The 12,797-nt window shown below is 43.0% G+C and overlaps 1 protein-coding gene across 7 annotated transcripts in view; it reads left to right on the top strand.

Annotated features, from left to right (window-relative positions):
- The window catches only part of TSPAN4 (tetraspanin 4), a 501,360-nt gene that overhangs the window by 431,327 nt on the left and 57,236 nt on the right, over nt 1-12,797 (top strand). For all 7 annotated transcript variants that reach the window (XR_012631035.1, XR_012631034.1, XM_074885334.1 and 4 more), the window contains 3 exons: nt 2,027-2,128; nt 10,604-10,735; nt 12,410-12,493. Coding sequence is in view for 5 of the 7 variants with exons in the window: in XM_074885334.1 (XP_074741435.1) it covers nt 2,027-2,128; nt 10,604-10,735; nt 12,410-12,493 (318 nt within the window). In the remaining 2 variants the exon portion in view is untranslated. The remainder of the gene's footprint in view (nt 1-2,026; nt 2,129-10,603; nt 10,736-12,409; nt 12,494-12,797) is intronic.

Genomic DNA, 12,797 nt, shown 5'->3' with positions numbered 1-12,797 from the left:
TACCTGTGTAGGACACTGACTAAATTTCAAAGCCTCTGTCAGGCTAGCAGCACAACCATGTCCTTCCATCCTAATTGATGGCTCTGCTCGAGACCACCGCAGGTCCAGCTGAGACACGGGGAGCAGAGGATAAGTGAAGAGCTGAAACCCAGTTCCATCTAATTCTTAAATGAATGCTAGGAATCCCTGACACATACAAGCTTATCATTTATTGCCTGTAATTTTCTCAACTAACTCCAAATTTAATGATAGCTTTCAGCTTTGGTTTCCTCTTCTAATTAACATACCAGTGACTATGTATAATCTCTGTGGAAAGTCAAAAGCAACTTACCTGATAATTACAGTGGGAGCACAGCACCTACTGTTCAAGATAGTCATCCATGAGAAAGTGCTTGCCTGACAGTTAAGGTGCTGAGATTAAATTGTACATCTTTCTTGTACTGTCCCACAGCTATTTTATTAGTGGCTCAGCATGACGGTGGTAAACTTTTGGGAAGGAAACAAAAGAACTGGAGAGACCAAGGACAACCCTCTGCACATACAGCAGAGATTTCTTGGACATGATGAACTTTTGAGGTCATCGGTTTTTGTGGACTCATTTTACATTTACGCCATAATGATTATGATGTAGTGGGTTGAAAATTCCTCTTTTGCACTGTGGAAGATGCTTTGCATCCACTTTTTTTTCCAGGAGCAAATGAAAATGATTCTGCCTGAACAAAACAAAAGGAAAATCCAAGCATCTGGTAGAAGCAGAATGCCTTTGTTCCTTCTGTTAACTCACAATTAGCATTGCTTACTTCATTTTAGACCCTCCTGCAGCAGGAATGACTAGTGTCAGAGGGAGAGAATACACCATCTCGGTCTGTTGTCCAGTATGGAATAGAGTTGTGTATTAACTTAGACTGTCCCCACGAAGCAACTTGTGAATTTAATTTTGGCTTCCCTTTTGACCGTTGCAGCAGAAATATCTCAGAGTGGCACTGGGTTTTGCAGTCAGATTTGTAGCAGATTGATGGAGAAGAAAATGGGACAGGTCTGCTCACCCTTCTGATGTTGAACAGAGCAGTAACACTGACAAGCACGCAGGGGAAGGGGGAATACAGGCGTATTTGAGCAGCACTACTCAGTGGTTTTCATTTACAACAGAAAAATCAGGTTAAACCGTGAATATCTGTTTATTATTTATTTCTTTTTTTGCGTTTGCTGGATTCTGTAGAAATGTGTATGTGTGGTTAGACTGGGAGAGAGGCACTTGCCATCATTTTGGATGCTACCTGGTGGTGATCAGTGGAGCCAACAGCAGCCTGCTTTACCAGCAGAGACACTCAACAAGAAAACGTTACCTTTAGTTGCAAAAGTCTCTAAAGCAGAACTTTGTGCTTCCATTAAATCATCAAGAAATGCATTTATTTAAGAGCAGCTCCATTTAGTAACTCAATTCTTAAATCCTATTTGTCCTGAAGTTTGGGTAGCTCATTGCCTGCTGCTTCAATAGAACGATGTCCATCCTGCTGTAAGAAGTGGGGTAGCCTGCCTGATATAATGAACACAATTCAGAGCATCAGTACAATGTTAATGCCACTGTTGATCTCCCAGGAAGCATGTGGAAGGTGCTGAGGGGTACTTGGTCACAATTAAAGATATTAAGCTAAAAGGAAATGCTGTGGGTAGATTAATGTTTTCATATACAGGCCTCGTTTGCAAAAAATGAGTGATTAAACTGAATCTAGTCTCTCTATAGTACTTTGGTGGTTAAGTGAGAAGGGAAAAGATATCCTGGAGGTCTGTGATGGAAAACATGAACATTAACTCAGAACAGGAACTCCTCATGTTCTTTGCAAAATGCAGATACCCATAACAGATACCAGCTCCACTGGAGAAAGGCGTTAGGAAATGTCAGTTAACTTTTTATTTATTTCAGTATAGGACTGTTGTCCAACACCTCCCTGCTCCGCGCACGTTGCTTCTGAAATGTGGTACTCGGCAAATTTTGAGTTTTGTGTCTTTTTGTTGTTGGTTTTAGATTGACAAGTATGCTCAGCGGGATCTGAAGAAAGGGCTTCATTTGTATGGGACAGATGGAAATATTGGCCTAACTAATGCATGGAGCATCATTCAAACAGATGTAAGTCTGAGCTTTTTTTTAATTCCTCTTTGCCCTCTGAGTTCTGTAACAGCAGGTTCTGGGTGTGAACCTAATTAAACCTCCAGATCCCAAGCCAATCTCTTCCACCCAGTCAGCACATTAGCAAGTAAACTCTCTGCTTTTTGTAACAAATGAATTTTTATTTATTTATCCTTTGACCAGATTAGCTTATTTCTTTTAAAAATTTATATTGTGTTGATGCCTAAATATCACATAGTTCTGTGCTGTGTGGAGATTGAAGGAGCTGGTCAACCAGGAAACAAGCAGTACCTTCTCTTTAAAGTCAAAGGGACAGCTTGTGTTGGAATGAAGAGCAATAGTGCAGTAACAAAGAATGACTTCAACCCCTTTTCATTTCTGTCCTGTCTCCTTCTGTTGCTATTGTTGGTTTCCACTAGTGCGGTCAAAATGGAAACCAGCCATGGTGTTTACAACCTCCTCCTTACAGTCAGTACGTTTTTCCCAGCAGAATTCAATCATCCTCCATCACAGATGGGCTGGGAATGCTTTTTGCTATGTTGCCACCGCTGTTGCATCCTTCTGATGCTGACAGCACTCTGCCAGTGTTTGTCTCGTAGGGACTGGTGAACACTATAGCTGGCTTCCTCCTTTTGTCCTTGTCTGGCTTGCTGAGGAAACACCATCACTGACAGCTCAGGTTTATTAGCTTTGTCCTTCTCTTTTCATATTCAGTTCAGTTCTCTTGGGGGTGATCTTTCTGGTTTGATCTTCTCCGCTTCTTGAATGAGGAAAAGAGTTCCAACATTTCTTCTGCTTTAGGAAGAAGCACTTGTTGTACTGCCTTGGCTTCACTCATAAAATCTTGCATAGCTTTCTCAGATTCTCTTCCAGAGGTGCTAGCGTGGTACAGACAGACAAGCAGGGCTTTAGTCTTGCCTCAGATGTCTTAAATCGGCCAAAGATGATAACCTCTCCCAATGCTTCCAAGGTTATAGGAACTATTCGAAATGATGGATGGGCTACCTACCACATTCTGATATGATAAACCTCTTCATTTATGCTTTACTTCCTTTGTTGCCATTTGGGCTGAGATGCTGAACATCTTTCAGTCTGGTAGTGTCAAGATTCACATATACTCTTCTGTACAATACAAGATAACAGGAGCAGCAGGCTCCTAAGAAAAGGTCTGAGAAATTAAAAATTTGGGGTCACTAACAGACTCCATTTGGGGCTGGGGGAGCTGTCTGTACTGAGGGCAGTAGGTTGACAGCAACAGCCCTGTCTGTGTGTGAAAGACAGACAGCTCGAGTCCAGCAAACAAGCTAATAAGCCTCCCAGTCCTGCATGCTGACAACTGCATGTGGAGTGGTCTTTCACTTACCCTTAAAAGGCCTCAGCATCTTGCAATGTTGTTAATATTTTTCTCTTCCAGTACTATGATCAAATATGAGAAGGCATCAATTACTGACAAGAGAAATTCATTTTGTGGTTCTGGCCCAAGAGTAAGCCATGTGAAATACAGATAAAACTTTTAATATCACTGCTTATATCAAACAGTATTAGAAGTTTTACTCTTTTACAACAACTTAACTCTGCTTAGTAAAAATGTAGTAAAAATATTAAGATGTTTGCAGTAAGTATTAATCTGGTTTCAGTGACACCCCAAGAACTGATAAAAGCATATAGCAAAGGTGGGGGGAAAAAAGCATTATTTGGAGGACACATGGGATATAAACCCCATGCTTCTGCTTCCCTTTCTGTAAATGGGGGTAACAATAGGTCTAGTTCACCTAGTCACATTTTTTCAAGATGTTTTTCAAATTGGATTGGGTTCAGAAAAGATGTAAAAAATAATGAGGATTTTGGATATTTATGTTATGGTGAGAAATTTTAAAAGCTTTATATAACCAGGAAAAAATGAAGTAGTGATGTGATTGCAGTCCTTAAGAAGACAGCAGGAAGGGAAAAGGGCTCTGAAAGAAAAGGGCTCTGTAATGGATCCAAGTGCAGAAAACTCAAGATGCAGATATCTGATGGTAGGATGCCATTGTACAGCAGGTGGATTCTTTTTCTCTGAAGTCAAGACAGGTTTTTTGTCTAAAAGAAACAGGCTTGTTAGTGACAAGCTTGGGTTTGAGGCAGGACTCAATAGTCTGTGGTCTGTGTAGTGCTACAGATCATGCTCAGTTGTCTTAATGATTCCTTTGGCCTTGAAACCTATTACAGTTTAAAGAGTATCTTATAAGTTTCAGATGAAACTAATGTTAGCTAGGTCTTAAGAGCCCAGATGATAATAGGAAAGTGCCATCTCACAAGCCATGTACAGTCACGTTACATCACTCTCTTTTCTAACATGGCAACTATGAAATTACCATGTGCTGTCTTGACAGCACCGTAGTGTTAAAGTTTCTGTGCTCCCTGTGCTGGGCGCTGAGGAGAAAAGCAAAGAGCTCCCACAGATCCATTTTTACCGCTCTGCATAATTAGTTTTCACATGTCTTTTTCAAAACTGTTTAGGAATAGACTATTGCAGTGGTGCAGAGAAGGCAGTCCCAGCATGGTTAATTATGTAAAACACTTTGCAGTTGAATAGTGCTATGTAAATGCCAAGTACTATTTTTTGTGTTCAGTAATAATCATTATCCCTTACATGCCTAATCAGTAGAGTGTAATCACTGATAGGAGGATTAGGGCATATAGGGGACTTCCTGAAAGGGAAGTCCCAGCCCAGGCTTGCTGTTTGCATTCTGGCTCCTAAAAGACAGCTCTCAGAAACCCCCACATGAGAGCTAACCGTGTTGCCATATAGGACAATCTCAACATTGACTTTTCTAACAGGCTCAGTAGACATCAGTCCTTGGTTGAGCTATGGACCATGACAGCAGCCTCAGAAAAAAACATGACGTGGAAAACGTGACAGTAACAGAAATCATGAGTCCTTCTGCTTCTCCTCTCTGCATTCACATTCCTTTCTTCACAAAAGTATTTTTCAGAGCTTGAGCAGAAGGATGATGCCACGGTTAAAGCAGTAGGCTCAGACGTGAGGGATCTAAGCTCTGGCATAGTTCTTCATTTCTCCTACTATCAGCTCAGAGACCATCCCCACCCTGAGATCACAAAGTATGACTGTCTATGGCAACTTTCGCTTAAAGAAGGGGAAAAAAATTTTCCAGAAATAGAACCACACTTAGATGGCATTTGATTTCTGTGGGACTGGCTGATCCCAAATCCAAGGGGAGCGTTGGCTGGGAGCATGGATACCCAGTGTGCACACAGTGACCTGTGAGTGGCCATTACTGTATTTCTTCTTCAAGTGTGAAAGGCCTGAGCACCTTTTTTGGGGGGCAGTTTCTTCTCTGAAGCCTTTGTGCCTTGAGAAATGGTTTTCCTCTTTTTAACAATTCCTAAGTGACTGGGAACAAGTTAAAAACAGGGTCCGTTGGGCCCCTCTTAGGGGGAAGTTGCAGTTTTCATCCATGCAGTCATATAATGCATAGTCGTATAATTTCATCCATGCAGGATGAAGGAGGTGGGCTGGGCTGCACACATGCAACGCATGTTAGAGGAAAAGCACTAGACTCATTTTGCAGTTGTATTAAGCCTCTAGGTCAGGGAGCTGTTTCAGATTAGAACATTTTATTGATTTCTTTTTAATACCTTCAGCTAACCAAACTCACAGCCTTTCTCAATAGTGTTTCAAACCTCAAAAGGATTAGAAACACAAGCAGGTGACTTTTGCATGTCATGACTGAAGATTACAAAAGCTTACAAAGTGATTTTAAACATGACTAAAATTCTAATAGTTTAGGATGTAAGTTACCCTGAGATGCATTACACTCCTTACCGACCAGGACTGGTTAAAGTTACAGGTGGAGATCATTAGGAAATGAGAAGTAGGCATTAATTTTTAAAATTTGCTTCATCCCCAACATCTTTGTGATCAATATTTGAACACTTCTCCTTTTAACTAACCAGGCAGTAATTCGAGAGGCATGCAGAGAACGCATTAGCTTCACTAAAGTGAGCAAATTCAGCTCGCTTTTACTGCTGTGTAATGCCTTTCATGTCTATTTAGACCACTGTAACTGAGAACAAATTAGACCCATCTCCCTCTACCCCAGTCATTGATTCTGTTAGATCAAACTATACTTTAGGATTACTGCTGAAGCAATCCAAACCACCCATTAAACATGATTTTAGAATAAAACTATCTTATTCACCACTTTCTGAAGTGATGGAGGAAAAAGGTGTATAAAAGGCACCTACCCCATCCCCTAGTTCTCTGTCACATTCACAAAACCAGAAGATCAGGAATTGCTAAAACCAGTCTGCAACAAGGATTGGGTGTCTGTTTATTTTCATGAACCCTATCCCAGCCTGTCTGATCTTGCAGGAATTTGGCAAATAAGCCCTACTTAGCCTTCAAAACTGGGCTTGCCTGCAAAATACATACAAGAATATCAGCTCCACAACATTTCTATTGCACAAAGATAGAAACTTGGTGTTTAATACTAATTACCAGCCCTAGATACCACACGCTAGAGCAGCAATTACTTGTTCACACAAAAATTAAGCTACTTGCAAGCAGCGTTGCATTCTATAAATACAGGACAGAGACCTCAGAGCTGCTCGGTGCAGCTTGGCTGGGAAACACGCTCCGAATGCAGCATGACCTTTGGCTGCATCGCTGTGTTGAGCAGCCCCTGTGTGTCCCAAGCTCTTGGGAACCAACGAGCCACTTCAGAACCCCACGGGTAATCAGTAGGGGACTCATTTATGTCTCTCTAACAAAGGAAGGGAAAGAAGTGTTTTGACATCTCGCGAGACAGAGCCTCCCACATGAAACGTGAAACAAACAGCAGCATATTGTCAGTATTCCTGGAAATGTTCAGCAGCAGGAGCTTGGATATTCAGAGGCATTCAACAATCTTTTGCTTGTTTGAGCAACTCTGCCAAACACTGCATGAGTGTCCCCAGAACTACTACCCGATTGTCACCTCATGCCGTAAGTACCCACGTTTGTTCATGTGGGCAGGCACAATCGCATCTAATCATGCTCCTTCCCAGCTGTGAGCCCTAGAATCACAGAATCATCTCGGTTGGAAGGGACCTTGAAGATCATCTAGTCCAACCGTTAACCCAGCACTGACAGATCCCAACTACACCACATCCCTCAGTGCTATGTCAAAATCAAGGGGCCTGAGGTGTCCAAGTCAAGGTGACTTAAACTTACTGCTATTCAAGACAGTAGCTGACGTTTTTAACAGATTACTACTCCCTTTTAAAGTGTGTTAGTCTGGGTACGCCAAAATTAGCACTAATAGTTCGTAATTGTTTCTAAAAAACATAAGTGTATTGTTCCCTGTTTAAACTAGGAACAGAACTATTAGGCAACCTTGTCTAATTTTATCACTTAACTAGTGAAGGGAACAAGACAGGGCTGTAAATGTGACCAAAAAAATGAACGTGGTTGTAGCAAGAATCAAGTCTGCAATTGCTTCATGACAGGCAGTTTAACTTTCTGGCGCTGGCAGAACATCGACCTTTGTGGAGGAACACGAAGTCTGGTATAACTGGCTACAACAAACTGCTGGTGACAGAAATTACCCTTCATGTGACCTGAGCTTTCTCCATCCTCCAAGTGTAGGACTGTCTCCAACTATCCTTGCTCCGAAACCTAGTAGATTTTAAAAAGAGAACGTTGCTGTCAAATCTAAGAGGACTCTAAAAAATCCTCTTATTTTGCTCTTTGTCCTCAATATTCCCCTTTCTTCTAACAGTCCCTCACCTCCCTCAACTTATTGTTCAGCTTCGTGCACACAGGATAAATCAGTCGCTTGTCACATTATCCAGAAATCACTCCCACACTCCCTCTTCTCTACTTGGGCCTCCGTAATGAAGTCTTTGAATTTACTGAGCTCTCACTTATCCGTCTTTTTGGCTTCTAGCTGGACCCCTTTGCGGAATCTATACTGGTGACCCACTGAATCCCACTGCTGCTTGTTTCCTTGTTCTTGCCTCTTTGACCTACTGCCATGGGTCGGTGTCTCTGCTCCCTAGAGATGCTGTTCACCGGACTTGGTCTTCATTGACCACTGCCAGCTCACTTAGTCGTGCACTCTGGACTCTGTGGTGTTAGTACTCTTCCGTGTTTTTCACCTCCTCTCCTTTAGGATCGTGCATCATCCACTGCTTAATTCCATCACTCATTCTTCATTTGTCTACCAAAGACATGACATCTCTTCCAGCTGTAGTTCCAGACATTATTTCTTCCAGTCCTAAGACTTGATCTTCATACTACTTCATTCTTTTTTACCCTTGATCTTTTCTTAGCCCTTTCTCCCATTTCTGGGACTGCCTCGGCTGTCAGCAGCGGCAGGCAAGTATCAATATTTATTCCTCTGCTCTTGTACAACACACAGAGGATCTGTGTGGGCAGGCAATGTGTATCCAACTGCAGCTTGTCTTTGCAACTGCATCCCCTTGTCATTTCTACCTTCTTGCTTACCAGGAAGCTTTACTCTTTGGAGTCCCAACCCTAGATCATGACCTAGCCACCTTCTGCTTCACAGGCTCCATAGGAGCCGCTGGCCTCAACCTGTTAGTGAGCCCTTAACTCCAAAACCTGTACTTCGTCTTCATCTCCTTAGTCTGTCAGGCTTTGACATGCTCAGCCATGCAGTATTACAGGGAGAAGGGGTCTAGTCCCGATTTATGCAAACTTGTGTCACTTGTATTTGGCCAGAACATCACTCAAATGTCTCAGCCCTTACTGTTGCACTCTCTACATCACAGATGAGCCACATTTTCAAGGCTTGCTATTTACAAGCTGTCACTTCTCACTGTCTATCAAAGAGCTGCCTCCTGACTCTAATGATGACAGCCTGAAAGACCTTCTTGTTAGATTTCCAGATAAACCAGCTTTCCTCAAATGCATGCCATGTGTTCCATGCCGCTCCTATTCGCTTTTGGGACCTGTTACGCACGGAGCTCCTGTCATATGTGCAGAAACATAGAGGAAAAAAAGAAAGGCACAAACTTTTTTTACTTTCAAGTCAGTTTGTAGAAAACGAAGCCTGTAAACTCACAAATCAAACAGTTGCAAGCCAAGGACTGATTCCTGCCATGGGCCAAATGAGGATTCTGAGCAGAACCTTGTGGGGATAGATGTTAGTCTGGGAAAGATTTCTGAATTTTGCTTGGCAGCAGAAAAACAGTGCTGTGAGCTCTGGAATGGCTCTGCTGTGGACTATTTTCTGTGAGCGCCTGAAGCATCATCTGAGGGGTGAGGCAGCGCGGGAGGCCCCTGCCCTCTGTTGGTGCTGTGTGGCGGATCCTGCGCATGCCCCTGGGCCCTGGCCCACTTCGTCCACAGACTCCTCAACTTTGACATACACGTAGGGAAAACGCTCCCTCGGGCCAGTGTAAACATCGGGATTGAATTAGGTACTTGGTCCTGGCGGTGCAGACGGCTGGAGTCTATCAGAAACAAGAGGAACGGTCTCTGTAGGGATGCAAAAAATACTGTACAGGCTTATATAAAATCGCATTTAAAAAATAAGCTCTTGGCAAGTAATTTTGGGGCTGTGTAGGTGGCTGGCATAGCCTTGAAAAAGTGTGAAGTATTGCCAATACCAGAGAGCAGTTCTGCAGCCCAGTGTCGTCTTGTTTTACTCATTAGTGGTAAAGTGTCTAAATACCGACAAATTTGAGTTAGCATAGGAGTGACAGATGGTGTGTACATCTATATGGTAATGAGTCTTAGCTTATTTTGTATCCCAGGGATATACCAGTTCCCACGGGGGGAGATGGTCACAGAGCCGTTCCCTTACTGTTAACGTACATTTCCTACACCTCTCATCCTGCTACCAAACCTTTCGATTTAGCACTACCATAGTCACTGTATGCAGGCACTTAAACCACCCCTGTTTAGCAGCATCAGATAATGACATTAAAGAACTGCACCAAAGAGAGAAGGAAATGTATCTTTTCCTGACTGACAAAGACTTTTGAAGGTGATCAGTAATTAAGAGCTTAGAGAGAAATTTGCCTTATTAACTTCAATCATGATTTCAGAAGTAGTGTGCCGTAGAGATCCCAGTATCTTCATCTCCTGGGTGCTGTATCTTAAATAATACCTTTTCCTCACAACAAGCTGCAAATGATTGTTAGAAACCTGCTCAGTCACATCAACTCTTAACCTCAGTACTTGGCTGGTGTTGTCCTGTTTCAGCTCCCACAGTGTCCTGCCACTGCAAATAGGTGCCTTTGCTTCTTGTATCATCATTAGCTACGTACAAGACCATATTTAAACATAATATATAGGAGAGTGGGAGAAAGGGTCTATTTGGGTAAAGCTGAGGAAATACTGTAGTTCTTTAAATTTTCAAGCCTCTGCTGGTGTAATTGAAATGCACTGAGTGTCCAGCTCCAGGAGGCAGAATTCAGTACTAGATCATACTTACGGTATCATCTCGGTTCTTCTTTTTCCAGTTCAGATGCTGCGGAGTCTCCAACTACACTGACTGGTTTGAAGTGTACAACGCAACCCGGGTGCCGGACTCCTGCTGCTTAGAGTTCAGTGAGAACTGCGGCCTCCACTCCCCAGGGACCTGGTGGAAAGCGGTGAGCAGCCCAGGCGAAGGACAGGCAGCCGGCCACGTGCAGGGCTGTACAGATGAGAAGGGCTGCCCTACCCTTACTCATCACTAATTAGGTTAGGCTCAGGTTGAGCTGTGGCATTTGGCCTCCCGTGAAACTGCCAATTTAATTGTTTTTACGAGCTGAAGGCTTTCCTTTCCCTAGGCTCTAAGCTGTTTTTTCACATTGCAGACAAGTACCTTCTGACACTGATCCAGAGCACGGGCCAGCTAGAGCTGGCTAGGAAATATGAGGATTGTCCTTTTTAATGTCCCACCTACTGGAGCCAGGCAAAGGGCTCGTCTATGCCCACAGCACGAGCCCGGGTGCAGCAGCCACAGCCTGCGGTGGCCCAGGGAGCCGTGAGGCGCCGGGGGTGCTCTGCTCCTGCCAGGCCCCCTTGGCCAGGGGCTCCCGCGGCGCAGCCGGAGGGTGGGAACTGGCCCACTGAATTGCCAGCAGCACTTTTTTGACAAGGAGTTTCTGCACTTGCCTGTAATCACATTCAAAACTCCATGGGATAATTTCCCTATGATGTCCTCAACAAGATCTTTCCAGAGCATATTCAGAGTTTAAATTCTTCTCTGAAATCAGCTCAGTGATTCTTTGTGCTAATTACAGGTAGTGCAGTTACCCAGGAGGGGCAGGGGGAGTAAGACCGTCTGAGGAAGTGGAATTATGAGGAAGTTTTGCTGGTTCTAATGGTTTGTGAAGACAATGAGTGAAGCTCTCTTGGCCACTTTCTATTGAGATTTCATACTCATGGATTGGCACTGACAGAGGCCGAGTTCCACCCAATCATGGCTCCCTTCTACCTTGCCAGTAGCTCCAAGTCAAATTTTGAATTTAAGGACTTAAAAGTTCTTCTATTTTATTTGGGGTACCAAGCAGATCAGTGCAGATTAACACTGTGTCTTTTGGTGGGCATTAATAGTTTTTCCTTTATACATATGTGGAAACCACTAAGCAAAGGCTAAATGATTCTTGGCTTTGTACATTTACAAGACAGAGGGCACAATTTTTGCACAAGGTTGTCTCACAGACATTATTTATTATTTACACATTATTTAAAGAAAGGTTTCACTTCAGCCAATGCCACCCTCCCCGCAACTGGGCCAGGAACATGAGGTTGCAGCTAATGCAGAATTTAAAGCAGGAGAGAATAATGGAGGAGCACCCAGACTGCAATTTGAAATGCTGGAAAATGGTATGAAATGGGCCCATGGGCAGCAGGAGCAGCTACTGAGCAGCTCTCACTGGAACTTTTGGGTTTGATATACATATATATTATAATAAATATTTGTTTTCCTGAAATACAGAGAAAATGAAAGGCTCATTCTGAAGTTCTAACTGCTTCTAGTTGTTTTTTAGAGGACAAAGAAGACCCAGATGTGGTGCCTGTTTACTTTTAGTTCCTGGCCCAATTTCTATGGAGGGGTGCTCATGCAGCATGGGGGAGGTGCACCACTTTGTGTCATTACAATTAGTACTCCACGTTTATGCTTCAACCCAGAAGTACACAGTAGTTGCTCCAATGCTGAACTGATAACCTAGCCAGCCTAGCTAGCAGCTTAGTCTGAGCTGGCTCTTATTCCCAGGGGAGCAGAGCTGCATGTTTATGGCTAATAGAATATTCTGGTTTTTTTTTTTTTTTTTCAGCCTTGCTATGAAACAGTGAAAATATGGCTCCAGGAAAACTTATTAGCAGTGGGAATCTTTGGATTGTGCACAGCTATGGTGCAGGTACAGTTTAATATCAATTTTCAAATCCTAATTAATCATAACTAAACCATAGATCCAGATATACTCTGCCCAAGCTGGTTCCAGATTTTGCATGATGTTAGAGTAATGCAGTGAGGATGGAGTTTTAGTTTCCAGCTCCACCTCTCTCTCTCACTCAACATATAAGCAGAAAGGATAGTATCACTGAGCTAATTATTACCACATAACTCCAGATTAACTCATGAGGGGTTTTTTTTAATTTTGCATGGTATACCACTAGCAGCAGCCAGAGAGCGCCTGGGATCAGAATTCCACTCATTCCCAC

This window comes from Strix uralensis, chromosome 15 (genome assembly GCF_047716275.1).
Source record: "Strix uralensis isolate ZFMK-TIS-50842 chromosome 15, bStrUra1, whole genome shotgun sequence".
In the NCBI taxonomy this organism is placed as follows: Eukaryota; Metazoa; Chordata; class Aves; order Strigiformes; family Strigidae; genus Strix; species Strix uralensis.
This window is presented reverse-complemented; position numbering and strand designations above follow the sequence as displayed.